Source organism: Microcebus murinus, chromosome 4 (genome assembly GCF_040939455.1).
Source record: "Microcebus murinus isolate Inina chromosome 4, M.murinus_Inina_mat1.0, whole genome shotgun sequence".
Classification (NCBI taxonomy): domain Eukaryota; kingdom Metazoa; phylum Chordata; class Mammalia; order Primates; family Cheirogaleidae; genus Microcebus; species Microcebus murinus.
The window spans coordinates 81,057,747-81,085,382 of NC_134107.1; the positions used below are offsets into that span (position 1 = coordinate 81,057,747).

The 27,636-nt window shown below is 33.7% G+C and overlaps 1 protein-coding gene across 2 annotated transcripts in view; it reads left to right on the plus strand.

The window, feature by feature from the left end:
- The window catches only part of CNTN5 (contactin 5), a 1,190,057-nt gene that overhangs the window by 787,610 nt on the left and 374,811 nt on the right, over nucleotides 1-27,636 (plus strand). For both annotated transcript variants that reach the window (XM_076002462.1, XM_076002463.1), the window contains exon 7: nucleotides 12,228-12,323. In XM_076002462.1, coding sequence (XP_075858577.1) covers nucleotides 12,228-12,323 — 96 coding nt within the window. The remainder of the gene's footprint in view (nucleotides 1-12,227; nucleotides 12,324-27,636) is intronic.

The window sequence follows — 27,636 nt, forward strand, 5'->3', positions numbered from 1 at the left end:
TACCTGCCATCACCCTTGATCAACAGAACATTGCCAGCTATAAAAATATGGTAGTTTCCCAGAGAGTCTAGATATTAATAGACATAAATTTAATTTTTAAGATTAGACAAAGCCACCATGAGTGTACACAAAATAGAAGAGCAGCCATTTCTGTAAAGCTTTACTTCTACCACAGTTCTTCAAACCACATAGCACCTTCTGGCAGCTGGGAGGTACTTTTGCATTCTAGCTTTTTCTGTTTTCTGCAAATGAGGGACAAAATCATGATGCCCAGTCACCTATCATTTACCAGAAAGTGTAGCCTTGAAATAATGTTTCACACTCTTATTCTTTTCTCTTGTACTACAAAGATCAGAGCTGGAGATAGATACATAGCTGCATTAAAAACATTATATTTTAGTTTATTACAAAAAATATTGTCTGTTATATGTCAAACAGTATAAAAAAGTTTTCAAATGTAATTCATGATGATTTGAATATGAAATCTCCTAATGTATAATTTAGAAGATAAATGTGACATATTTCTCAACTATAATAGGAGAATATTCATTTCAACAACTTTTTTCTATGTTCTTTTTCTTTAGATCAATCATCATAAAACTACAGAAAAATGTAATCTTGTAAACAAGTGGTATTCATTCTTATACTGATAACACTGTTTTTCTATTTCAGTTTATCAAATCAATTATCAAAATATAAATATAAAATATAAAATCTGTTTTATTTGCTATTCATTATAATAATGGGTATTAGGATTATTCTTTCATACATGTGAATACATACACATATTGAAATAGGTTCTGAATGATAGGTAATATATAATTATACATTGAAAATAGTTTCTGAATCATAGACTGAACTGAGAATCACAGGCTGTGTGTTACTATGGAATGTTTAATATCTTAGAAATCATGTAGTCTAGGTGTGAAAAACTGTCCTCCTTCAGGCTAAATCTGGCTACATAAGTGATTCCTTTATCCTGAAATGTCTTTTTCAAGTAGATATAAATGCCTTCATGTGAGACATGTTCTCTCCAGTTTACCTTAGTTCCCACCATGACTATTACCTTATACTTGTAACTCCACAGGAATGTGGGTTTGTTTCTATTGCCCAACCAAAATCCCTGATATACAAACACAAGAAGATTAAGCTTTTGCTCCAAATCATATAGCTACCTAGTAGAAAGTTAAGTATTAACATCTCATGACTCCCATAACAATGTTTATTATAACAATAGTAATTATAATAACTGTTCCCACTCTTTATGTTGTGCTATGTGCTGTACTAATCTGTATATACGTTATTATATTTAAGCCTTTCAAAAACTTTATGAGATAGACTATGATATCTTCTTTAATATCTTGAAGCTAAGATGTAAGACGTAAAGTACCTTGTCTAAGATTGCCACTGTACTCATAATGGCTATGCTCAGCTGCCTCTCCTCTGACATGAGTTTTGTATTTTCTCTTAATTTGTATAACTTTGTAGATGGTCCTCAAATAGTACATTTTGATAATTTTTCATTCCACGTGCTCAAAGTATTTAGAGAAAAAAAGAAAGTTATGTAGGCTTATAAACAGAAGTTGTATGATACATCTCTCTGAAGTTTTTAAGGAAAATAATATTTATCAAGTGCTTACTATGGGCCAGTCATATGGGTAGGTTATTTATATAGAGAATAATTTTTTCACAGTAATCTTATAACACATGTATAATTATCTCATTTTTGCTAGGAAGTAAAGCATAATAAGATAAAACAATTTGCCCAAGATGATTCTGTAATAGTGTTACCAGAATTAGAATCTAGTTCTTTTGCCTCCAAAGTCCTTATTTTTAATGGTAATGTTTTAAATATAATTTTCAGATTCTTTGTTAAGCTACTTAATTTTAGCCATTATGAGCAGGGTGACAATCTTAGAAAAGATACTTCACCCATCATATCCTAGCTTCATTAAAATAAGCCACACAAGTACAATATTTATGCTAAAATAATTCTGCTTATCAGAACTTTTGCTATTCTTAACACCAGTATAGTAAGAATAGTTTTCAGAATTTGGTTGCGTAGACTGCTATGCATAAGGTATATTTGTGGGAGTATATTCAGATGTCATGAAAAATTCCAATTACTTGCATCTAGAAACTGTAAGCTAATTTTTGTTTGGTTTTGTTTTTGCCTTTTGTAGAGATGGGGGTCTCTACAATGTTTTGGAATTATAACACTACCAACAAAAAAGAAATCTCTTTTCTAAAAATTGCCCTATCATCCATCTTTCACCTCAGCTAAAGATCAAAATGGTATACACATTATCATTTTGCTTTTAACTTAATTTAATCTTAAGTAAAAACTTCTGCTCTGGAAATATCATTATAATGCATATATGATTCAGTGTTATCTGTCAGTCAAATTTGGTATTTATTGGGAACTTTTGATATCATACTATTACAATTTTAAAAAGATATAATGGTACAATGTTTGTAAAATCTCTCACAATTGAGAAATTTAAAAACTAAAATTTCTCATGTAAAAATATTATACTAAATACAAATATGCAATTGTTTTGATTCAATTATTTCTTTGACATTCATTTATTAGGTACCTATAGGCATTATTCTAAGTAGTGACAAAGTACCTATTTTCATAAAGATTAAATCCTAGTGGTTTGCAGAGGATAGTAAATTTTAAAACCATTATTATATAATATGTCAGTTGGTGATAAGTATTATGAAGAAAAAGGAGCCAGAATAAGGGGAATAGAAATTGGGAGAACAGAAAGGAGGAACCTAGTGATTAAGGAAGATTTTTCCACAAAGGTGACATTCAAGCAGAAACCTGAACAAAGTTAGAGAAACCCATGCAAATATCTAGTAGAGAGAGACTTCCGGCAGAGAGAATAGCTAGGACGATAGTCTGGGCATATTACAATGAAAAAAGCAGATAAAATCCCTGCTCTTGTATACCTAAATTCTAGTAAGAGGATAACATTCTCAAGACAAATAATAATTTGTTGGAGAATAAGTACCACAGAGAAAAATTAATTAGGGAATAGGGATAAGGAATGTGTGAAGGGTGATAGGGTTGAACTTTTAGATAGAATGTTCAAGGAAGATCTCTCCATGAGGACGACATTGAAATAAGGCCCTACAGGATGTAAAGATGCCAGACATGATTATATCAGGGGAAAAAAGTTTTCTAGTTGGAGAACCATCCTTGAGAGAGGACAACACCTGGTATGTTTGATGAAAAGCAGAGGCTAGTATCCTAGGATAGAGTGAGGGAAGAGGAGCATAGCAGGAAACAGCAAAGAGGAACAAAATGTAGATGGTCTAGGGCAGGCTCAAACTACAGCCTGCATGCCACATGTGGGCCGCCTGGCCCATTTATCCGGCCCTCCGGGTGTTTTTGCCACCACTGCTTGTCCTGCTTAGCAGCCGGCTCATCCTGGGCCCGCAGTGCACACTCCCCAACAGTCTGAGGGACAGTGAACTGGCCCTCTGTTTAAAAAGTTTGAGGACCCCTGGTCTAGGGGCTATAGAACATCGTAAGTAGTTTCACTTTTCCTCTCAGGGAGATAGGAAGCCATTTGGTGTATGATCTGATTTCCTTTTAAGTGTCATTCTGCCTGCTGCGTCTAGAATAGACAGAAAGGAAGCAAAGGAAGAAGCAGAGAGTCAGTAGGGCGACTATCCCAACAATCAAGGTCAGGGACGCCTGGATGAAATCTGTAGAAGAGATTAGAAGTTGTTAGATTCTACAGATGTTGTAAAATAGTACCAATAGAATTTTCCCATAAACTGTACGTGGGGTGTGGTAGACATATAGCAATCACAGATGACTTTGGGATTTTTATCTTACCAACTAGAAGAATAGAATCATTTACTCTGACAGGAAATATATGGAGAGGGTAGATTGGTGGGTGAAATGTGAGCCCTATTAAGATATGTTATGTTTGCAATGTGTTTTCAACATCCAAGCAGAAATGTCAAATAAACTCTGTGTGTGTGTGTGTGTGTGTGTGTGTGTGTGTGTGTGTGTTGTAATTCAAGAGAACTATCCAAGCACAAATAAAATTTGGGAATTCTTCAGTGTATAAATGTGTAGTAAACATAAGAGCAAGATAAGATAACCTTGGGAATGGTATAGATTGAGAAATGAAAATGTCTAACAGCTAACCTGGGGCCCTGCAATGTATAGATATTGGGGAGATGAGAAAGAATAAGCCAATGAAAGTACAGAGGATGGCTCAGTGAAATAGAAGGAATCCAAGTGAAGAAATTGTTTTTAAAAGAAAAGCTCGATCAACTCTTTTAAACACTTCTTATAGGTCAAGTAGGTGAGGACTAAGGGATTGATCAATAAATTAACAATGCCATTGGTTACTTTCACAATCACGTTTTGGCCAGTGGTAGGAAGATAGCATTGATTTGAATGGTCAGGTCATTATGCTCACTCATTGATCAGTCATTGGCTCTGTGCTACACCAGGAAGGGATATAACCTTGAGTAAGGTGGTTCCCTTCAGCAAAGGCAGTTGCTGAAGGGGCTGAGAGGGAAGGCTGTCTGTCAACAGAACTCCAATAGTGAAGGCAAAAGTCCTTCACTGACAATGGATCGAGGGAAGACATTGCAGTGTCCCCCATAGATGGAACATACATCAGTTGTTTTTAGATTACCTCTATTTTCTCCACGAAGTAAGAGGGAAGAAGTAGGGGAAGGGGCACAAGTTTGTTTTGAAAGAGACTAGTTGCAAAATTATTGTCTAGAGGATTGACAGAGAATGGACTCCATACATACCGAGATTGCCAGACAGCCCAAACGGCCTCCCTGAAGTTCATGGACATGAATTTAGGGTGAAACTAGTTACCAGGTTTAATGTTTTCTCTCCACCCACATTCACTTGCAAAATAAGACCAATATAGACCAATTTAACCAAGGTTGAAGTTGTGCCAGGGGAATAAAATGAAAGGAAAAAGGGATAAGGAGTTGTGGTTATAACCAAGGAAGTAATGATATAATGAAATAATGTAAAATATAAATAACTGAAGAGGTAGTTAGGCCTGGAAGTTTGAGAGAAAATAAAAAGATCTATGAATTACAGGTATCGTACTAAATGATTTGCTGGTTTTACTAAATGACACCCTTTCCCAATCTCCATGGGTTTATAATACTCAAAACATTTGTACACTCTCTATTATTTCTTTTATGTTTTTCTTTTCTTAATGCTCAGTTTTAAAATTTACTGAGACTTTTAATGAATTAAGACTGACCTGAATTTAGAAAATAATTGAACTTAGAAGTAGTAAGCAAATAAGGATTATTTATGCAATTGCTCATGTAGAAGGTAGTTATTTCATCAGATGTATACAACCTCTGCCAGAGTTCATAGAATATCTTCATGAATATCTAAATGCACTTACATATAACTTTCACATTTAAAATTATTTTACCATGTATATTATTCACGGTTGAAGTAGCTTTTTTTAACACACACACAAAAAAACTAAGATCAAAAAAACATTTTTATCACATGCTGTGGACAATTTATCATTTTAAAAAGCAATTGTGATTTACTGTTTTACTTAAAATGTAGTTAAAGTTGTCTCTTTCAAGGCAAGCAAGCTGGTTTGCTTTGATTTCCTTTTTATAATCAGTGAACTCTTTGGAGGGATGATTCATGTCTGATAACATGTAAAGTGAAAATGGTAAGCCATAGGAAGAGATTATTCATCTGACCTGTTATATATATATAACCAAAGAAAAAATGGAGCTGAAGAAAGTTTCATTACATCTTGTCATTATCTCTTGTAGATTTATCTTATCACATCTCCAGCTGTATCTTAATTCAATTCTTATAATAGATGAGTGTATTTTTTGAGACACCTATATTTAGCTCAACTGATATTCTACAGAGACAATTTTTATTAAAAAATTAACATTTTCTAAAGGTGATATAATATTCTATTCACAGATGACTTATAACAAACATTTAAAAGAATTATAGCATTATTTCATGTGGTATAATAGGAAAATGTTTAAAAATATTTTTTATTGATTGAAAACTTTCTAAACTAAGAGTATTAGAGTAGCTCTAGATCAAAAAAAAGTTATTTACAAAACTGAATTAGTAATCTAAAGGCTCAGAGTTTTTCTGCCATGAGTTTTTATTCTTATTACTTAATCTTAGTGTCAGTGTTCCCATCAATGAAAGGGGATAGTAAGCCCTGCTATAGCTACTTCCAAATTGATCACAAACTCACAAGTTCACAATTGCCAATAAAATACCACAAAGCCTCATGTTTCTATGTCTTTCAGTCAAAATATCCTTCAACAATCAAATTCTTCAAATAGCTCCTAAACTATTGTTAAGAATCTTGCTTGTTGTAGAGTACGATAGCTTTTATGTGCAGACAATGACTATATATTGGAAAATGTTAATTTAATTCTTTCTCAAAATAAATGAAACAATTATTTTTTGTATTCTTCACTAATTTTCTCATTTTGTGTCTTTCATCTGCCAGAAATTGATTTTAATAAGATATCCTTATTGAAGATTATCTTTAAATTTCTAAAACCAATTTGATCTAAGTTCCAAATGTTGAATTGCTTTTGTCCTAATGTTTTTTAAAAAAGCTTAGAATCAATCACATTGACTTGATTTGCCAACTCACTAATTGTTAACTGTCTGACTGAAGTTAATTTTTATTTGCTTTTCACATAAATTTAGTAATCTTTATAAAGGTGAAAGCAATATCTAATTTTTAGAAAGCCTGGAATAGAATACATATGATAGTAGCTAGTGTGATTATTTTCATTCATTTTCTTTTATTGTCCTCCCCACTTAAAAAAAAAAAAAAAACATTTTAGGGCAGGACGTGGTGGCTCAAGCCTAATCCTAGAACTCTGACATGCTGAGGCAGGAGGATTCCTTGAGCTCAGAAATTCAAAACCAGCCTGAGAAAGAGTAAGACCCTGTCGTTACTAAAAATAGAAAAAATTAGCCAGGCATAGTGGTACATGCCTGTGGTCCCAGGTACTCAAGAGGCTGAGGCAGGAGGATTGCTTGAGCCCAGGAGTTTGAGGTTGCTGTGAGCTAGGCTGACGCCATGGCACTCTAGCCGAGGCTACAGAGTGAGACTGGGTCTCAAAAATAAATAAATAAATAAATATTTTAAAAAATTAAAAAAAAACCATTTTAGAACATCAAAAATAGTTTCTGAATGAAGTCTGACAAATTTTTATTACAGAATATTTGCATGGGACCAAAGAGCTGACTATGACCTGAATAATCCTAATGATAATAATAGGAACCATAAACAGAGCTGATGAAAGACTTTAATATGTAGTCACTTTGCAAGTTAGGCAACAAATACCAAGTCAATATTAGAAAACTTGTCAGTTGTTTTTATAGACATCATAGAAATTAAAGCCTCAAGGCCTCTCAAAAAGAGCACGCAGCTCCATTCCTCCATCTTACATATAATGAATCTGACACCCAAATGTTAGTAATTAATGAAACTAAATAAAACTCAAGTCTCTGATACCTACTCTAATATGATTTGCCTTTTTCACTGGTTTTATTTGTTAAAAGTCAAGTCCCAATTTTATAAAAATGTTTAGAATTTTTAATATATCTGTACTCAAGCACCTTTAAAATTAGAGAAATAATTGAGAATGCCTGGAGCTTTTGACAGTCTAAAATTCACTAGCACCACCTACAGGATAAATTGTATAACCAAATACAACTGAAAATGAGCACTCCCCACTCTTTCTTCCAAACTCACAACTCCTGTAAGCTTAAAATTGCCACTTATTCAGAACACATTTAAGAATAAGTTAGCCCAGCAGAAAGATGAACAGCAGCATTTTATTCCTAATTGTGTGGCATGTATCCTCCTGTCTTAATCATTTTCCTTTACTCCTCCCCAATAACTAAACCAACCTATTGTATTTAATATTCTAATATCATAAGATCAGTGTCCAGAATCCCTTATGCACTGTCCTTCCTACAAGATTCCTGTACTCTCTTTCTAACACTTTAATTATTTTTAGGGTTTGATTTTTGAAACATTTTTCAGATGTGTGTGAGCTACCTACTTATTGTGTCTCTGGAGGATTTTTTTTTTTTTTAAAGAAAAAAGAACAAGGAAAACCTTGCTAATTGGTTTGGAAATTTGCTCAGCTCACTATACCACCAACTCTGGTTCTCACTATACCACCAACTATGAAGCATGGCATGAGAAATTCCTCTTAGAGGTTAACATGTGCTTCTCTTGAGTTGCTCTAATTTTTGATCTTATAATAACCATGATCATAAAGACTGGAGGCATCTCCATCTTGTTTTTGGCCTTCCTAAATTTAAAGTCAAATTTGTGGCTCACTCCAGTAATTTATGAAAGTATATAATATATATTCATAAGGGCTTATCTTACCTTACAGGATTATTATCATACTCATTTTACCTTCACCTGGAATTCCTAAACTATTGTTTTATTTTTTGTATTATATACCTAAGTATTTTAAGTTGTGTCAAATCCTCTGTGGAATAATTCAGAGAAGAACATAGTAACAGAAGGAATTCAGGAGGGATAGAAGGAAAAAAGAAGGAAGAAAGAAAGGAAGGAAGGAAAGAACCTAAAGTGTGTATCTGGGCGTGTATGTAAATGCTTGTGTTCATGTGTTTATAGCTCACATTTAGAGGGATTGTGTGAAGTGCTACATGTTAAATGATCATGGTTATGTATTGGTCACTTGTGCAATTTGTGGCTGTGACAAGTTGAAGTTGTGATGGTTGGGCTCATATGCCTAATTGTTGACCCAGATTCTCCTGAGCTATAGACTATTGGCCCAAGTAAGTATGATTAGTTCATTTGTATATCTATATACTTCCTTTACAGTTTTTCTGTATAATAAGTACCTAACATAGTGTTCGGTGTGCAGTAGGCATCAAATAATATTTGTTAAAGAAATTTGTAAGATTATTTGTCTATATAGGCAAGATGGATCAAATCACACATCCTGAATGTACATTCTTTCACCTAAGGCTTTCAGTCACATCAGTTATTACATACCTTTTTTTCTTTACATAGTTCTTCTAGGATGAAAAGTCACGATAATACTGTAAGCTGCAGTGTAGGTAAAGGTCCCTTATAATTCTCTGCATGATCTGCTTAACTCAGAAAAAAAAAACAGTCTGAGCAAAGACAAAGTCTGGGGCTTTCTGACTCTTGATCACAAACTTCCTCCTCCAGTCTATTGCTTATCTATTTGTCCATGTGCTTTATAGTAAGTATAGAAAGATGTTTATTTCAGTTTACAGTCTGAATTTGAATTTTAAAGTTCTTGTATTAGGATTTTTATTTTTACTCTTTTTTTCCCTTAAACATAAAAACTTGAACTTATGACATTTATTTTGGACCTTGTATAAATTGCAATAAAATAATTAAAGCCCATATCCATAAAAGTTTTTGGTCTTTTGTTTTCATTTCTCTTCTTGATATATAAAATGTATAATCTATTAAAATAATTTGATAAGCATTCAAACTGCATGTACATCCACTGAAATATTTTTTTTTTCTTGACAAATACCCCAAAGAAGCTAACAGATTTTTGTTCTCAATGAGAGACGAACAATCAGCTGTTTTCACACAGACTATTCACTCTAGCCTCCATCCTTGCATCAACCAAGAATTTTTTCACAGAAATCATTCTGCTTAGATCAACTGGAGTCTTGCCTGGTACAAAAAACACTTTTGCATTATATATTATAATGCTTCACTTTTTTTTTTATAGGAGGAAGGAGTTAAATGAGAAATGTCCACTTTCTATGAAAGTGCAGACTACTTTTTAGTATTTCTTTATATGTCTTTAAGAAAGAAGAAAAAAAATCTATTCACAATTGAAAAAATTCCATTTATCTTTGTACCGCTAGTGCTATACTTTCCAGAAAATAATGACACAGAGATAATTCTATGAGGAAATGTTGAACTGTAATTGTATTAACAGTTGATACAAAATAAAGCAATTACAGTGAAGTGTTATCTTTTGGGTAATTGTGATCTCAAAACACAATCAGGTCATAATGCTTCTATAGTTTTCTTTCCTTTTTTGTGTCTAAATTCTAGGCCATGCCTGTACTTCAATTCCTCAGAAACAGACATTAATTTAGGTCATTTCTATTATATTTTAAATACAATAGATTGATTTGCAATGTCATAATAAGCATAATATAAACCTGTAGTAAATGTATTGAACCAGGCATATGCTTTTTAGAAACACCTTAAGAAATTCAGTTAAAATAAATTGATATCCAAATGGCCTCCTAGAATTTATAAATTCAATGAAGATGAAAAGAGGAAAGTAAAACCATAGAATCCCTGAAGAGATATTACAGCCCTACTGCAACCACTGCCTCACTACATGCTGTGCTGTATTTTTAGAAGTACAGTAAAGGAAGTCAGGGTAGAAACCTTGCCATACTTTGTTTGCATATGGAGATCATTTGTTGGGGAAAAGATAGCCTCTATCCCTAAGGATCAATGCATATGAGTTTAAAGCCATGATTTGCATATATGTGTTTGTTTCACACACACGAATGTATAAGTTGTAATATATATATGAAGTTTAAAAGAGGCAAACATAATATTTGGCAATGGAGATCAGAGGAGCAACCCTGGGGGGTATATATATTTGAAAAATTAATAAACTTGATTTTTACAGAAGTCAGTCTGTATGTTTTTTTTTTTAAATAACAACACCCCTCCACAAAAAAAAAAAAAAAAAGGATAGAACTGGAACTGTTCATTTGTTTTTTGTCTTTCTACTTTGTGAAAAGCTTAATACTTTACATAGAATTATGTATAAAACCCTAAATACTTTTTCCAGTAATAAATACCTCTCTGAGTATTATTCATTTGGCATCATGTCTTCACAATTCATTAGTTATCTATTATTTTGGATCATTTTAGGAAGGTTTGGTTATAAATTCACCAAATATATAAATTGTTACTCACCTCAATAAAAATAATGTATGGGATTCCTCTTTGTATATTAAAGACTAGAGATTTATCTCCTTCATATTCATCTTGTATGTTTTCTTATTTAATATCATTTGTGAGATTAATAAACTTGAAGATCTATCTTGTAGTGCTGTGAAACAGACTATGTTAGTATGAAATCATTAAAAGATTCTAAAAAATCTCTTTTACAATGTGTGCCTCTTTTACAATGTGTGCAAGGAATGGCAGAACATTTTCAAGGAGCATTTCTCACCATGGAAACATGATTTTACAAACCCAGAATTCTGAGGACAATATTTATTTATAAAAATATTGAACTCCTACCATTTGCAAGAAACTATTCTAAAAACCATGTCATTGATCAACTTAGCCCAAGAAAAGGGAAAAGAGCATATGTACCAAGATATGAATAGATTAATAAGCAATAATAGAAATACAAATAAAATTACACATCATTCCCTTTTGGGCCACTTTCTTCTCAGAAAGTCTTTTCAAATTGTGCAAATGCAACATAATTTAAGCAAAGGCAATTGAGTTTCAATGCTATAGTTCCTCATACATAAAAGTGAGTGTTTCAATAACTGTAATACTCTCAAACTAATCAAAATGGATGAGTATAATTAATTCATAGAGTCCATTCTAGGCTTCCATAAAAGTAACATGACTTTCTCATTCAAATTTATAGAAAAAGAACACTTCATATCCTCATTATATTTTGTCAGAGCATGCAAGTCTTTCCAGTTTGGCAAATTCATGCTTGGTTTTACATACCACGCTTAGCAGGACATATAACGAGGAGGCAGATGGACACCAGGCACAGCTAACCACTATTTTTTTTCTCTCACTCTGAATGAATGGGCTTTATTTATAATAAAAAGATCAACATTGGTAGGAAATCTTATAAAGAAATAAAGAACTATTTAATGTTTTAAAAATGCTGTATTGTCCAGATTCTTCCTACACTGGCAACTAACTTATATGCACTCTAACTAGAAATACATAATGTGTTGTTTCTATGGATGGTATAGATTTATTTAAATTTTGGTATTTCAAATTGATGGTATAGATCTATTTTTAAGGCCTTCCTCTCATTGCTTAACAAATAAAAAGAAACTTTGTCAGGATAGTAATAGAAAAATAAGCACAAGTTAAAATAGTAGTAATTCTTTAAATTCCTTTGTTGCCTTGCATCTAAATGCTGTGTTATGTTGACAGATCTGGGAAATTTTAGTGGCCGGACAAGAAGTGCAGTCTCTGTGAGGGAAGGCCAGGGAGTTGTTCTGATGTGTTCTCCTCCGCCTCATTCACCAGGTATAGTAGGATCTCATTCTATATTGCTGCTGCTTGCTTTTACTATATGTTCATTCTTTTAGACAGTGTTCATTCTTTTAGATAGCTGAACATTTCAGGTGAAATGTGGATGGTTTTCTTGACATGTACCAGATACTAGATGAGTAATTAAGGGTCATATACTCTAAATACCATTGGACAGGACACTGAACTCTTATGATAAGATTGTTTTCTTGCCATTCTAACTGTTGACTGTCATGGTTATGCCCCTACCTGACATGGGTGAGGAATATATTGCTTGGAGCACAAGGGAAGCGATAAACTGAGAGAATGAAAACCTTTCAAAATTGTTTTGAGTGTCAGAGTTGAGTTAACTGAATACCAATGTGCATCTTGTTTCAGAAGATAAGCTGGGTACTTGGTTGTTTATGGTGTTCTTTGCCACACTGGGATAAAAACTGCTAAGAAATGTTTTCTGAGTTTCAAACAAAACTATAATTTATTGATTATGTTTTTGGCTTCTTGAGGTCTTGCTTGTAAAAGTCATGGTGAGAGGTGAGTACTTCATGGGGTTTGGGGAAAACAGAATAGTAAACTGTACTCAGATTAATTATATGCTCTTTTGCCAACTCACAGCTAATTATATTCATTTTAAGACCTATAATTTTGGATGAGTACCCCTTTGTACCTCAGTATAGTTTTCTTATAATATGATTTAAGAGTGGCCAGCATCAATTATAGGGAGATTGAAAGAGAGAGAGAGAACCAAATAAGAACTTAGTTAACAATTGAAAACAGTATTCAAGGTCCTAGTATCTCAATCATTTTTCTTTCTTTATTTAATATGGCAGTCATATTTGTTTCTAGGTTGTATTGTCAGTGTACTAATAGAGACCAATATGGTTCTATAGTAGATAATTCTTAACAAAAATAACAAAAGGACCTACATCAATTTTCTTAAAGTTTCTTACCTTTAACTGACCCTCCTAATTTTGTTTTTAATTGAAAGGTAGGCTACATTTTAACAGAAAATATTTTTGAAAACATTTTGATTTGAAACTCAGTACTCACAATTAGGAATAGTTTATGAGTTGCACCCATTTAATTTCTATAAGTCAATTCAGTTACTCTAATCCTTCTGTGAGCAGCTTGAGGAGTTTATAGTAAAAATATCTAGTCTTACCTGCATCTAAATCCAGATTCATTCAAGGCAATATATGTTTTAACTTTTTTCATGGATAAGACAAAAATTTATAGTAGATTTAGGGATAGCCTATAGCATTAATATAGATCATGTCTAGTGTTGGTTATTAGAAAGATTTAGTTTGAAGGGTAGTATTAGATGAATAATTGTTAAGAGATCACAAAAAGAAGAAAGAAGAAAGAAGAGGAAGAGAGGGAGAAGGATGAGGAAGAGGAGTACAAAAATAGACAGGCTCTATAGAAGATGAATGACTCCATCACCAGACTGACAGGAGTTAACAACATGGAGTTACCCCTGTGGAAAAAAAGCATGATTTTTCTGAGATATAATATATATTGAAATGCTGTTGGAACTTCAAAAAAGTGAAATGGGAGAGAAAGATTTCTAAAGCAAAACTATAAGATTACACATAGATGAATCGTCCCATTGGCAGGGAAAACTATGCAGAGATTTCTGGCATCCATATAGCATAATGATTTGTATATGTGATAAGATAAACATGAGATAAGAATATGTATTAATAATTGATTAAATAAATAATAATGTGATCTGTAATTGGGATCAATATGTTTAAAGGAAGATGACTTCTCAATGATCTTGTTTTACAAACAACCTCAGCCACTCAATCAAGGCCACTTATCTGTTATTACCAATAGTGCAATCTCTCAGTTGCCACACTTACAAGCATCATATTCTGACCAGTATGTACTGTCTGCTGCTCATTCCTCTAGTACCATTCCTTATTCTCATGGAAATTGAAAAATCATTGATATTACCCACTTTTTACTCTACTTTCCCTCCTTTGATTCTCACTTTTCTGCTTCCATCATCATTTTCTTCCATACAACTTCAATTTGCTCATCCCTCTTTTGCTTCCTCACACTGACTTGACAGTTGGCAAAGCCCTATTCTTGGCGTAAATCTAACTCTTAGTCTACTGCATACTTGAACCTTTTCAATTTAATATGACTGTAAAAACAAACAAAAACCCACAAAAAAATAAAACCACACACACAAAACAAAACCAGTGATGCAAACTGATCTCAATTTAAACTCCAAACTATGAACTTGAAATTCACCTTAAATCTTCAATGTGTCTTCCCCTCCTCACTCTCAGCTGGCATCCTATCCCACTGTGAAAAGGAAAGCAATCAGAAGATAACTTCCACAGCACTTATCATTGTCACACACCCATTAGCATCTGTAGCCAGACACTCTAACTTCCCATTCTTGAGCATAGTATAGTGTATGCATTGTTTGCACTTCCAAGGCCAGTCCCTTAATTTGTGCAGTGTAATTTATCCCTTTTCACCTACAAATAGAAATTATTTTAGCAATTCTTTTTCTTTCCTCTGCGTTGTTACCAAAGATTGTTTACTCTTCTGGATCAGATAAAATCTACATGTGAACATGTGTTCTTTCCTCAATCTAAAAACAAAACATGGTAAAACTTCCCTGACCCATGTCCTTCTGCATCTACCACCTCATTTTTCTGCTCCCCTTTATAGCAAAACTTTTCAAAAGCTTTGTGTGCATATTCTCTATCCAATTCCATTCCTCCTATTCAGTCTCCCTCTCTATGTATGTGTGTGCCCCCCACTCTGTCTCTACTCTCTCTCTTTTTAACAGATTTTTTCAAGTGCAATTTGTATCCCATAAATTTCATCCACTTTAAGTGTGCAATTCAATGAGTTTTAGTAAATTGATACAATTGTATCTCCATCACCAAAACCGAGTCATAGGACACTTATATCATTCCAAAAAATCATTCAACCCCTCTCCTACCCATGCCCACAGGCAATTACTGCTCTGATTTATGTCTTTGTAATTTTGCCTTTTCTAGAAAGTTCATTTTAATGGATGGAATCATACAATGTTCAATTTGTGTGTGTTTGTATGTGTGTGTGTGTGTGTGTGTGTGTGTGTGTTTGGCTTCTTTTACTCAGCAGAATCTGAGATTCATACAGGTTGTAGCATTTATCAATAGTTTGTTACTTTATATTGATGAATAGGATTTTGTTGCAAGACACACTGCATTTTGTGAATCCATTTCTCAGTTGATGAATATTTGGATTGTTTTCAGTTTTCATGTCACTTCTTTCTCCATAAAACACTTTCCTCCATTTAGCTTACAAGATTGCATACTCTTCATTTTTCTCCTCTCTTGCTTCTTAAATTCCTTTGCAGATTTTGTCTCATATCCTCAAACTCTTATTAAATAATGTTATAGTCCCCCAGATGTCAGCCCTTTAACTTCTTATTTCCTTAATAAACCCTAACTTTCTTAGTTTTCACCTGAATATGAGGCTTTAAAGATTGACATCTCCCAAATGTATGTCTCTATCCAGGATTCTGGCTTGTATTTCCAACTGTTTACTCAACATTTGTATTTGGATAGTTAATGGGCACTTCAAGTTTGACCATGTCTAAAAGTGAACTGCTGGTTGTACCTTCCCCAAACCTTTTCCACTCCAGTCTCTCCACCTCTATTAATAGACATTTGATTCCTGCCAATGCATCAGGCCTTAGAATCATTCCTCACTTCTCACTTTCCCTGTACTCCATATACACATCATCAGCAATTCTATTGATGAAGGCTCAGTTTTTGGTTCCTAGACAGCACTTTCTCACTGTGTCCTCACATTGTGTAAAAGGTGAGGCATCTCTCTTGTGCTTCATTTATGGGGGCACTAATCTCATTCGTGAGGGCTCCACTCTCATGACCTCATCACTGGCCAAAGGTCCTACCTCCTAACACCATCAGTTTAGGCATTAGGATTTCAACATATAGATTCTGGGGGGCCATAAAAATTGAGACCATAGTAGGTAGTACTTGAAGATGGGGATTTTGGAAAGTGCTTTTAGTTGAGGTCTTGAGGGTGGAGCCTTCATGATATTATTAGTGACTTTATAAGAAGGATGTCAGAGGGCTCACTCTCTGTCCTGCATGGGGAGAACACAGTAAGAAGGTGGCCATCTGCAAGCTAGGAAAAGAAACTTCAATAGAAACCAACCTACACCTCCATTACTCATACCCCAGGTTTATGAATGGCTCATCCATCGCATCCATGTCTTCCTTCAAATCTCACCTTCTTAGTAAAATCTTTTCTGATCTCCTTTTGATTCATACCCCACAATTCCTTTCCTTTTCCTCTGCTTTATTTTTATCCATAACACTACTTTCCATATACTGTATAAATTTACTTACTTAATTATTCATAGTCCATCTCCTTCAGTTAGAAGGTAAATTCCATGAACACAGGGATTTTGTAGGATTTATTCATTATTGAGCCCCAAAGCCCGGGACAATGCCTGACACAAAGCTCTGACTCGAGGGGGGGAGGGGAGGCAAGGGCAATGTATGTAACCTTAACATTTGTACCCCCTTATTATGCTGAAATAAAAAAAAGAAAAAATATATTTACTGAATGAATCTATGCATAATATTCAGAAACTAATAAAATGAGCCAAGGTTTTAGTCAATAAATAACAATCAGAAACTTGAGAGAGAAATCACAAATAAGAATGGGCATAAATAGATCAGCTATATAGTGAAAAAAAATCCTTTCTTACCATTTACCTTTTTCTCATAATTGTGATCTGAAATGGTGATTTAATTCTAATGCCTTGCTTATTCCATTAAAAGAAGAACTTTGAAATATCTTAGGAAAATATGGTCAAAAAAGCTTTCCTGAAGAATCAGAGAAAGTGAAGAAAGAATAAGCCATTGTTAAGTCTCTGATCTGGCATTTATTGGCCATGACATCAAAAACTGTTTTTGTTTTGATGAGATGAGATTGGATATTATGAAACTGATAACCAGATGCATGCTAGAAATCTCAGACACAAATGTGTCTCATCCAAATAGTCATGGAGATTATCACAGCATATTTGTTTAACTGATACTTGATTCCATTTTGTTCCCCACTCTTGTTTTACTTCTTCCTTTCAAATCCTAATTAGATTTTAAATTTTATTTATCAGAATTTTATTATATGAACTAAAGTGTCAGACCAAAAGTTAACCAATATTTTTAAATATTATTTTAATGTTTCTCCGAGTAGATTTTGTATTTTTTTGGAGGTACTAAGCTTTCTGCCTTCCAATTCATATTCCCATTATTTACCACAGTATCTGACACTTAAATCCATGTTAAATGACTGATAAACATGTGGATTCTAATAGTTGAGGTTTTCTTCAGGGTTTTAGATAGTTCCTGCCAGCCTTCTGCTATTTGTTCACTGTAACCCATATTCATGACAGATATTTGGGTCACTTAATATCATATTCAGTTATTATAATTTCAAAGTATAGTAGTTACTATGATTCAGTTAATGCTCTATGAAATGATAAAGCAGTTTATACGTAAACGAAGATTAAATAATATTTGGTAATAGCCCACAGATCCATTTTCTTATTACTTCAAATGTATGCACAATGCACCCTTTTTAAAAATAAAACCAAAAGCTTGGATTGACTTATTTTCTAAATTTCCTAGTTTTCTTGTCAAGAGATTAATACTAATTCCCTTTCAGCAACATATGTGAGTGCAAATATCTTGATTGGTTACTGAGGTGGTTATTCATCTACGAGGCAATAAATACATGCTTCTAGATTGTCAAGTACATCTATCCAAAAGGATTTTTGGTTGCCTAAAAATTTCGCTGTTAGTTTAGTAGTAGTTTTGAAATTTAGGATTATACTATGAAGAAAAACTCTGTAAAAATGTAAAAATAAATCTCATAAAACGTATAAACATATGTCAAATTATTTTATGATTTACAGACTGTCATCATAGGTACTTTTTAAATAAAGAAATCGGTAATTAATATTTTAATTTAAATATATTTTGATTTTATTATGTGTAAAAACATTCAAAAGCATATATTGAACTGGGACTAAAATTCATGAATAAAGTATAAAGCTAGAGTAAAAAAGATATATGAATATATCACTTTATAGTACAATAATCATGTATCCTTACAAAATATTTAAAACTTAAAAATTATTTTCATCCCCATGATATGAGGGATGAATCTAACCATTGAGGAATCTAACCATTAGAAAGTGAAACACTTAAGCTTTCATAGGTATAAGTGATGAAACTGGGATTTCAACCTTTGATGTATTTTATATCATATAATGTGCATTTTGTGTATAGCTTGAATACAAATAAAAACTTTTTTAATAATGGAATCATACACCTCTCAAAACAGTGCATATTTTATTATATCAAATATTTTACTTATCTTTTCATTCAACAAATTTTTATTGAGTGCCTATCTTTTAACTAATGAGATTAGCACATTTACATTTATTTTTACCATATCATTTTGTATTAGTCACTCTGATTTTTTCAATGATTCATTTGACCTCTTTTCACTGGCATTTTTTTTATTAATACAGGGTTTTTAAATTGCATTTTTCCTTCTGTTCATTTCAAAATAAAATATTTTATTTCTGTTAATTTTTGAAATTATGAAGAAAATCTTAATATGCCTACTTAACATCATTTGAGCACTTTCAATGTGATTACTCTTTAATCATATTTAATTAATTGATTAATCCACTGAGATAGAATTTGAGGGAGAAAAGGAACTCATATTTCTGGCTCTGACTGTTTCTTTTTAACTAAGAAATGAAGAAGTTGGTTTAGGATAGGAAAAATAGTTGAGTTATGGATACATTAAGTCTTAGGTGGTAGTAGTCTATAGGTGGTAGTAGTCTATAGGTACCATAGAAAACTGGATGTAGGAAGGGAGGAGAAAATAATTTTAGGCATAATTACTATAGTGGGCTGAAATGTAACAATTAAGTTGGTTGGATTCTGATAGGAAGAGTATAGTATGAACATCACAGGCAATAGGCAAAATATATTTTTCTTGCTATAATAAACAATGTAGAAAAAAAACTGATTATTTTAGTTCTAGGATACTAACCATTTTAAATAGCTGCCAATTGCTAACAGAATTTGTGCATTTATGGTTGCATAGTTTAAGCAGATTTCAAATCTACATTGAGATTAATAATATCTATAGTTTAATATTTTTTACCTTCAAATGGTTATAAAGAGTTAACTATGTAGGTACAGAGTTTTATTAACTCTTTAAGGACTGTATTGTTGTATTTCTCAAGCCTACAAAATCTCAAAGATTTCTCCACCTTTCAGGGGCTCCATGGTTGTGCAAAGAGAAGAGATTTATTTGATATTTCTATTATTGCCGAGAACTCTAGTTGGTCATGAGATAAGGAATAAAAAGAACTTAAAAGATGCAAGCCCCAACACTGGTAATAGTGATACCCAGTCTCTACAAAAAATATAAAAATTAGCCAAGGAAGGTGGTACACATCTGTACTCCCAGCTACCCCGGAGGCTGAGGCAGGAGAATACTTTGAGTCCAAGAATTTGAGTTGCAGTGAGCTATGATTACACCATTGCACTCTAGCTTGGACAACAAAGTGAGCCTCTGTCTCAAAAAAAAAAAAAAAAAAAAAAAATTATGCAAGCTCTGTCCCCCAAAATTGAGCATTTAGTATGAAAAACACCAGAGTTCATAAAACCATGTATAGCCAGAGAAAAAGCATAAGAAACAAGAAACTTATTTCAAAAATCTTTTATCATTTTTCTTCTTCCACTGCTTAGACTCACTTTGACTCCCTCAGTATTGTTTTGCCTTGGTGATCATATGAAGTTTTTTGACATTGAGTTCTAGGTAAAATAGGTCTCCAGTCTTTAATGTATCTGACTTTCTACAAATGCAAAACCAGAGACATAGGTAGAATGCCCTTAAACATGCTCTACTGTGTTAGTCCATTTTGCACTGCAATAAATGAATGCCTGAGGTGAGGTAAATTTATAAAGAAGAGAGGTTTATTTGGCTCAGTGTTCTGCAGATAAGAAGCATGGTGCCAGCATCTGCCTCTGGTGAGGGCTTCAGGGAGCTTCCAATCAAGTCAGAAGGCAAAGGAGCAGGAGTGTCACATGAGGGGAGAAGGAGCAAAAAGAGGGAGAGGGGGTACCAGACTCTCTTAAACAACAAGCATGAACTAATCCAACAAGAACTCACACATTGTCACAGGCAGGGTACAAAGGCATTCATGAAGTATCTGTCCTCATGACCCAAACACTTCCACTGGGCCTCACATTGAACAATGGGGATCAAGTTTCAACGTGAGATTTGGAGGGGCCAAGCATCTAAATCATATCACCAAACAACCAGTCCCTCTACTATCACTGCTTTAGCCACAGGTGTCACTCATGTCCTTCAGGGGAATACTAGTGCTGAATGTATACTGGATCTCGGAGGGAAGGAGGATAAACCATGACAATTGGTTATATAGGAAGCACCAAGGAAACTGGATTAAGGGCATTATGTGAAGATTTACAGACTAGACTTATTTTATTTCTGAATATTTGTTTTGAACCATCATAGAATACAGGTGAATTTACAATGTAATGAGCTGCTAGAGCAAAGCTTATGCCTGAGCACACAACAAACATTTTAACATAATGCATTTGGTTGTCCCTTTAACATTGCTTCATTGTAAACTCTCTAACACATAATTTATTCAGTTTGGAAAAAGATAGTCAAACAGCAATGGGCATTAGAAGACTGAAGCCCCTGGTCCTGTTCTAGATGCTAAATCTAAGCATTTCCCTTGGCCTTGAGAGTCTTCTTCTATGAAGTGTTGGTTAGAGTAGAGCAAAGGAGGCTTGCAGTTCCTGTGTGCGAGCTGTAACACTTCAGCTGGGACATTTTCTATTAAAGAAAAAAAAAGAGAGAGAGAGAGAATTTTTGTTTTCTTTAGATTCAAAATCAACCTAATTTAAGATAGGTAGACAGGGTCATCAGCCTCAACTTCATTGTGGAACCAGAAAAGGTATAAGTAAACGAATCCAGTGAATACAGGATATGTATTCATAAACAGTGTGATGAAGAAATACCAGGCAGCCTCTGTTTCCAAGCAGCTATCCTATGCCACAATATTGCACCTGGGATTTGGACTCATCCAGAGATTCTCATCCTGCCTCTGACATTATTGTCTTGTTTGTTAAAGTAAGCCTTATCTTGCCTGTAAAGAGAGAATAATAAAAGCTAAGCTGTAGGATTGTTCTAAGAATTAAGAGGTAGTTTATGTAAGGCAATTAACCCGATGAGTGGAGGATAGTAAGCATTAAATTCAATTTTGTCTTTCAGACCTGTCTTCAAGAATCCTCTTTAAAATGCAAATGCTTTTGAGAAAAGTGATGCTTTAAATCATTATCTACTAACATTAATTAACAGTTGACAGGGATTAGTTGACATCAAGCTGACAAGGCAACTAAAAGATGAATGGCACTTAGAAATGTGATTGTAAAGGTTTGAGAAGGGAAAAAGGGATCAAGAAAAAAATGAACCCTGATAGTGAAGGGAAAGAGAACCAGGTATCACTGTTATCTTTAGGGGATCTCATTATCTTAGGATAATTAGTGCCAGAAATTGTTCCCTTAAAGCAAATCCATATAAAATGGGAACCAAATTTCACAGAGATGAAACTAAAATATTTTTGTTGATTGTTTTTTGTAAAATGAAATTTTACATTCAAAAATCTAAACCTCATAATTTACAAATTATGTAATAACTAAAACTATGAGAGAAAATGGCAAGAATTTTTTTTTGGTATCCTTTATTCTACAGAAGGCAAGATAGCATGATATTCCATTCTTCAAATTTAACTTTGGACCAAGATCACACACAAAAAAATTATCACAAAAATATTTAAGAATTTCAGCAATTTCCAAGGCTTCTCTTACTTTTTAAATTTCAAATCACTATATGTAAACCACATAAGTCTTCATTCTGATAGCATTTCTTAACACTCAATTAGATCTTCAGTTGTTAGTTACTTTGTTTGAATGGTTGCAGCTGTTTTCTGAATGTGTCTTTGTTAACTTCATGAAACTCACAACTTTTACAAGATATGCAGTTTTATTTTGTAATATATTAATGTTATATTTTTATACATTATAAATACCTGACCCAAAAGAGATAGGCAAGATGAAAAAAGATAGCTTGTAGGAAATATATTTGGGTTGGGCCTAATTTTAAAAGTGATCAATTACTTTGTCATCATGTGATTATGATTTTTCCCTGAAAGAATCTTATAATTGGAGGAACTTGAGTTACAGTATTTGCACACAGAGAGCTCTACTTCTAAATTTTTCCTAGAGTTAGCCATCTCATCAATATAAAGAAATGCAAAAGAAACGAATAATTTACATTTTTCATATGTATCGGGGGTTCGCAACATCTCCAATAAAGATAGGGTCCCCGGGCAGAATGTGTTGCAAGAGATGAAAGAAACGCAGACACAGACACAGAAATAATAGTTAAGAAAGCAGGGAAATCAGGGACCGCCAGCACTCTGGTGCCAAGGTGGCGGTGACTGAAACTCAGCACTTGGTTTTTATTCTCTTTGCCATGCTGCAAAATACGATGATCTCATGTGAAAAAAATCATGGGATACAATGATCAAAGGTCTCCGGGTTCCCCTTCAAAATCACAAGATGTCATAGCTAATCACCTTCTCCTTTCTAGAAGCGAAAACCAAATAATTCTTCAGTAGGTACAACCCTTTTGATCAAGGTAAACTAACTAATTTTATCCCAAGCTCAAGCTATATACATGGATATCAATCTTTAACTTCAGCATCTGTGACCCATTTGATCAAGGAACAAAGAAACTACATGCTTTCCACTGGGAGACTTATTTTACATTAACTGAGGCAGTGTTGAGAGAAGGGGAGAGAAGGAACTTGACCCAGTGTTCTAACTATGGAAGCCTTAAGACCCTTCTCCCGGGCTGACGTATTGCAATCTACCTCTACAGCCATGAGAAATTTTCATGTCAGGCGGCTCCATGGCTTTACATGCATGAGTCCCCACAGACTCTGAGGTTGGAGCATGCTTTGCTGTACTCCCAGATTCCCTGATACATATTCTCCAACTAGGCAGTTAGCATCTGCCCTTATTTCAGGCTTCTGCTCAGGCAATTTCTTTACCGTATCCTCTCACAGCCTCAGGCATAGCATCCCTAAGTCCCAGTGGTCTTAATCTCATCACATATGTATCTTATTTCATTGTTATCCCTCCTTTATAAGTTTATTATTGTTACATCCATATTTGAAATAATAATATTGAACTTCAGAGAGCAACTTACCAAAGTCCCATGGCCAATGAACAAAAAGACACAGATTCAGGCTTGCATAATTGCAAGCCCTGTGTCCTTTTAACTACATCATGTGGTCTTTATACAATATCATATTGAAATTTTATTAAAATTCCTATTTTGTACATACATAGGCCACTGGTCAACATGTTTGTTATGTCAACTCAAATAAACAAGGAATTTTGTCAGTTATTTTGATTGACTTGACCAAATTGTTGACTGAATTAAACATTCAACATTGCCCAAATCAAGGACAAAAATGATACATAAAATAAACATGTAAATAAATTTTAGTATTTTTACCAAGTAAAATACTGTAGTGCTAAAGAATCTATTTTACAAATAATTGAGAAGCCAGACAAGATAGGTGAAGTATATAAGCATATTGAATAAAATGATAGAGGTAATGTAATTATTTTTTATTATGAATGTTTCCCTGTTAGTAGAAAATAACACAAATCGTATACCCTCAATTTACACAGAAAAAAAAAAACTGCTTCAACCCAAACTGTGCTGTCCATTGAAGCATTTGTAACAAGAATTTTAAACCATTTGCTTAATAGTTTCTCAATTTGGTGCTTGTCAGTGAATACCCTTTGCTGTTCTTTTAAAATCTGCACAGATCAGTTTTAAAATATTTTAATAATATTTTAAAGGAAAATGTTTTATTCTTTTTGTATCTATTCTATGCTTCATTATACTATATCCTCTAGATGTCACTGAAAAGGAAAACTCAGTGAGTTTTGGAGTCTTTGGTTATTTAACTGTATCTGGCAAAATTTGTACATGGAAAACTAAATATCATAAGGCAGATACTTCAACCTGGAGTTTGTTTTAGAATATTTAGACACAGCATAAGAGAAAAGATTTAGAACATTACAATGACCTTCTTTTTTTATTAGATTGAGTTGGGATTTCAACATAGAACAGCCTTGGTTTATTCAATTATCTTCTATTGTTTAATTGGATTTGGCCATGTCTTCCCAATTTTTAAAAAAATAGTCTATATATTGTTTTACTCTTTATGAAATACTCTACACAGAAGAATGTGGAAAATAATGGGTCAGGAAAGCAAGGTAATTACTCCTTTGACCATTGGCTCACATTACATGGAATTACTAGTGTTTCATATTGTGTTCGGTTTGGCCAAGGTGATCAAACAGGCAGCCAACTTAGTGTGCTAAATGCAGCCAAGTTAGATTGAATCAATGAGTTTATAAATTAACAGGCTTCACATTTTATTAAAAAATGTAATATTCCTCTCCTTTCATATGCGGTGAGATAACAAAGAAATAATATGTTTTCATTCACTCTGGCCCAACAATGGAAGATGGTAAAAAACACACACCTAATGGAGTCAGGTAGTTGAATGCAAATCCTGATTATCCCATTTGCTAGGATGCTGTTTAGAAGGCAAAGAACAGGCTGGGTGCAGTGGCTCACACCTGTAATCCTAGCACTCTGGGAGGCCCAGGTGGGTGGAACGTTCAAGGTCAGGAGTTCAATTGACCAACTAAAAATATATATAAAAAAAAAATTAGCCGGGCATGGTGGCACATGCCTGTAGTCCCAAGCTGCTCGGAAGGCTGAGGCAGTAGGATCACTTGAGCCCAGGAGATTGAGGTTTCTGTGAGCTAGGCTGATGCCAGGGCACTCACTCTAGCCTGAGCAACAAAGACTCTGTCTCAAAAAATAAAAAAAAAGGCAAAGAACAAAACACCCAAGCCTCAGTTTCTACCATTGAAAAATGGGACTAATAAAGCACCCTTAACTTATATAATACCTTAAAATAGTATATTGGTATTATTTTTCCTAACCACCTTCTCAGGTAATTAGTATAATAGATCTTTGAGAGAAACAGAGAGCAATCACATTGATTCAACAAAAGAAAGGCCTAGAAAAGTAAATAGTGGGCCCTGGCTTTGAATGCATATTGATTAGCATAGAAAAATGATAGAATCAACAATGCCAGAGTCCAGTTCTTTGCTTTCTTCTCTGAAAAATGTTACTACTCTTTGTTCATATTGTATTGAGCTCACTGATCTAAGCATAATCTCTCCAAAGTTAAATTCTCTGAATAAGACATCTTCAAACTCTTTCTGTAAATAGCCAAAGAGTAAATATTTTGGGGTTTGTGAGCCATATGGTCTCTGTCACAGCTACTCAAACTCGCTCCTGTAACATAAAAGTGGCCATAGACAATACATAAATGAATGAGGATGCCCGTATTGTAATAAAGCTTTATTTATGTGTGTCAGTATTTTAATTTCAAATACTTTCCATTCTTCTTTTGAATGTTTTTTCAACTATTTAGAAATGTAAAATCCATGAATATTCCACAGTGTGGATAAATATGTGTTTCTAAAGTTTCTTGCTGGTTTTAGGTGATCAGCTAGATACAGTATACAAAAGGAAAAAAAGAAAGAGAAATGACCATAATTTTTTTATTTTGAATATGATGACTTTAAGAGACTTCTGGGGCATAGTGAAATAAACAGATTGAAATCCAGTTCAGGAACTTAAGTAGCAAGTTTGAAAGATATAAATGTTGGAGTCATCCAATCATTAAAAACTAATGATCATGGCAGCAAAGCAAAGGGGATAAGGAAAGAGATGATAACAAAACCACAGACAATAATTACATTTCAGAGGCAAATTGAATAGGAGAATCCAGCCAAGAGAGAGGGAGAACATTGATACTAGTAGGCAGTAAAAATCAAGGAATGTCCTAAGAAAAGGGAAGAGAATTACCAAAAGGATAGTGTTCAACCATAGTGAACACTCTAAAGAAGTAAAGTAGAAAGAGGTCAGAGGAGCAACTATTTGATCAGGCTATTGAGAAGCCACTGAAGGTTATTGAGAAATCAGTTTCAAGGCCATGATAAGAAAGAAAGCCATATTACAATTGGTTGAGGAAACAGTAGAAATGATAAGTACTAGCCATCTTATCAGGATGTTTGTTGTTGGAAACAATAGAGACAGGAAAGGCAGCATAAGATTTTTTTTTTTTTTTTTTGTCATAAGTAGGTTTGAGGATTAGAGCTAACAGATAAAGAAATGCATCTAGAAGTTAGGTTGGTGGCATGACAGACCAGGGTCCCTGAGCAGATAGAAGAAAATATGATCAGGGACAAAGTAGAAAGGTTAACTTCATGAAAGGCACATCTGCCTTTCACAAGTGAGACACAGCAAGTGAAAATTGTGGTAGTTTATACTCAACGGACTTATTTCTTTGAAAGTAGACAGTGAATTCATCTACTAAGAATAAAGTAGACAGGACTGACATTGGCAATCCAAAGACAAGAATAGGTGATTTTAGAAAGTCAAAATGAAAGGAGGAAAGGAAACCAGTAGGTAGGAAAAGAGTTACCAGGTAGAACTGGGATTCAGCTGAATTTGAAAATGATAAAATATAATAGTAGGGGAGCATATTTATGCGAGCATACAATTTTCCCTAGTAATGCCCACTCTAAAGTTCAAAGCAGAAAGAAAGAAATGGAGTAACTGATACATGGTTTGAACATTAAAATATGGATATGTTATAACATCCATATATAGACACTTACAACATCCTTCTATTTCCAAAGAATATCCAAACTAGTTCTTTCTGTACATCACACAATGATATATTTGTCATATGGATTATCACCATAGAAACGTCCAATTACTCCCTATCACCTTTTGAATTAACTTCGAGATCCTTAACCTGGCACTCAATCTTTGAGTTCCCTATACCTTGCCATTGGACTATAGAAAATGTAAGCTTTTATTTATCTGTATTATTCACTGCCTCAAAACATATATTTATTTTCCCTGCCTCTTTGCCTTTGATCATGTCTTTTCCAGTACTGGAAATGTCTAGCCATCTCTTTTATCCTCTTCTGTTGAAACTATTCTTTAAAGGACACACCTTAAAAGAACC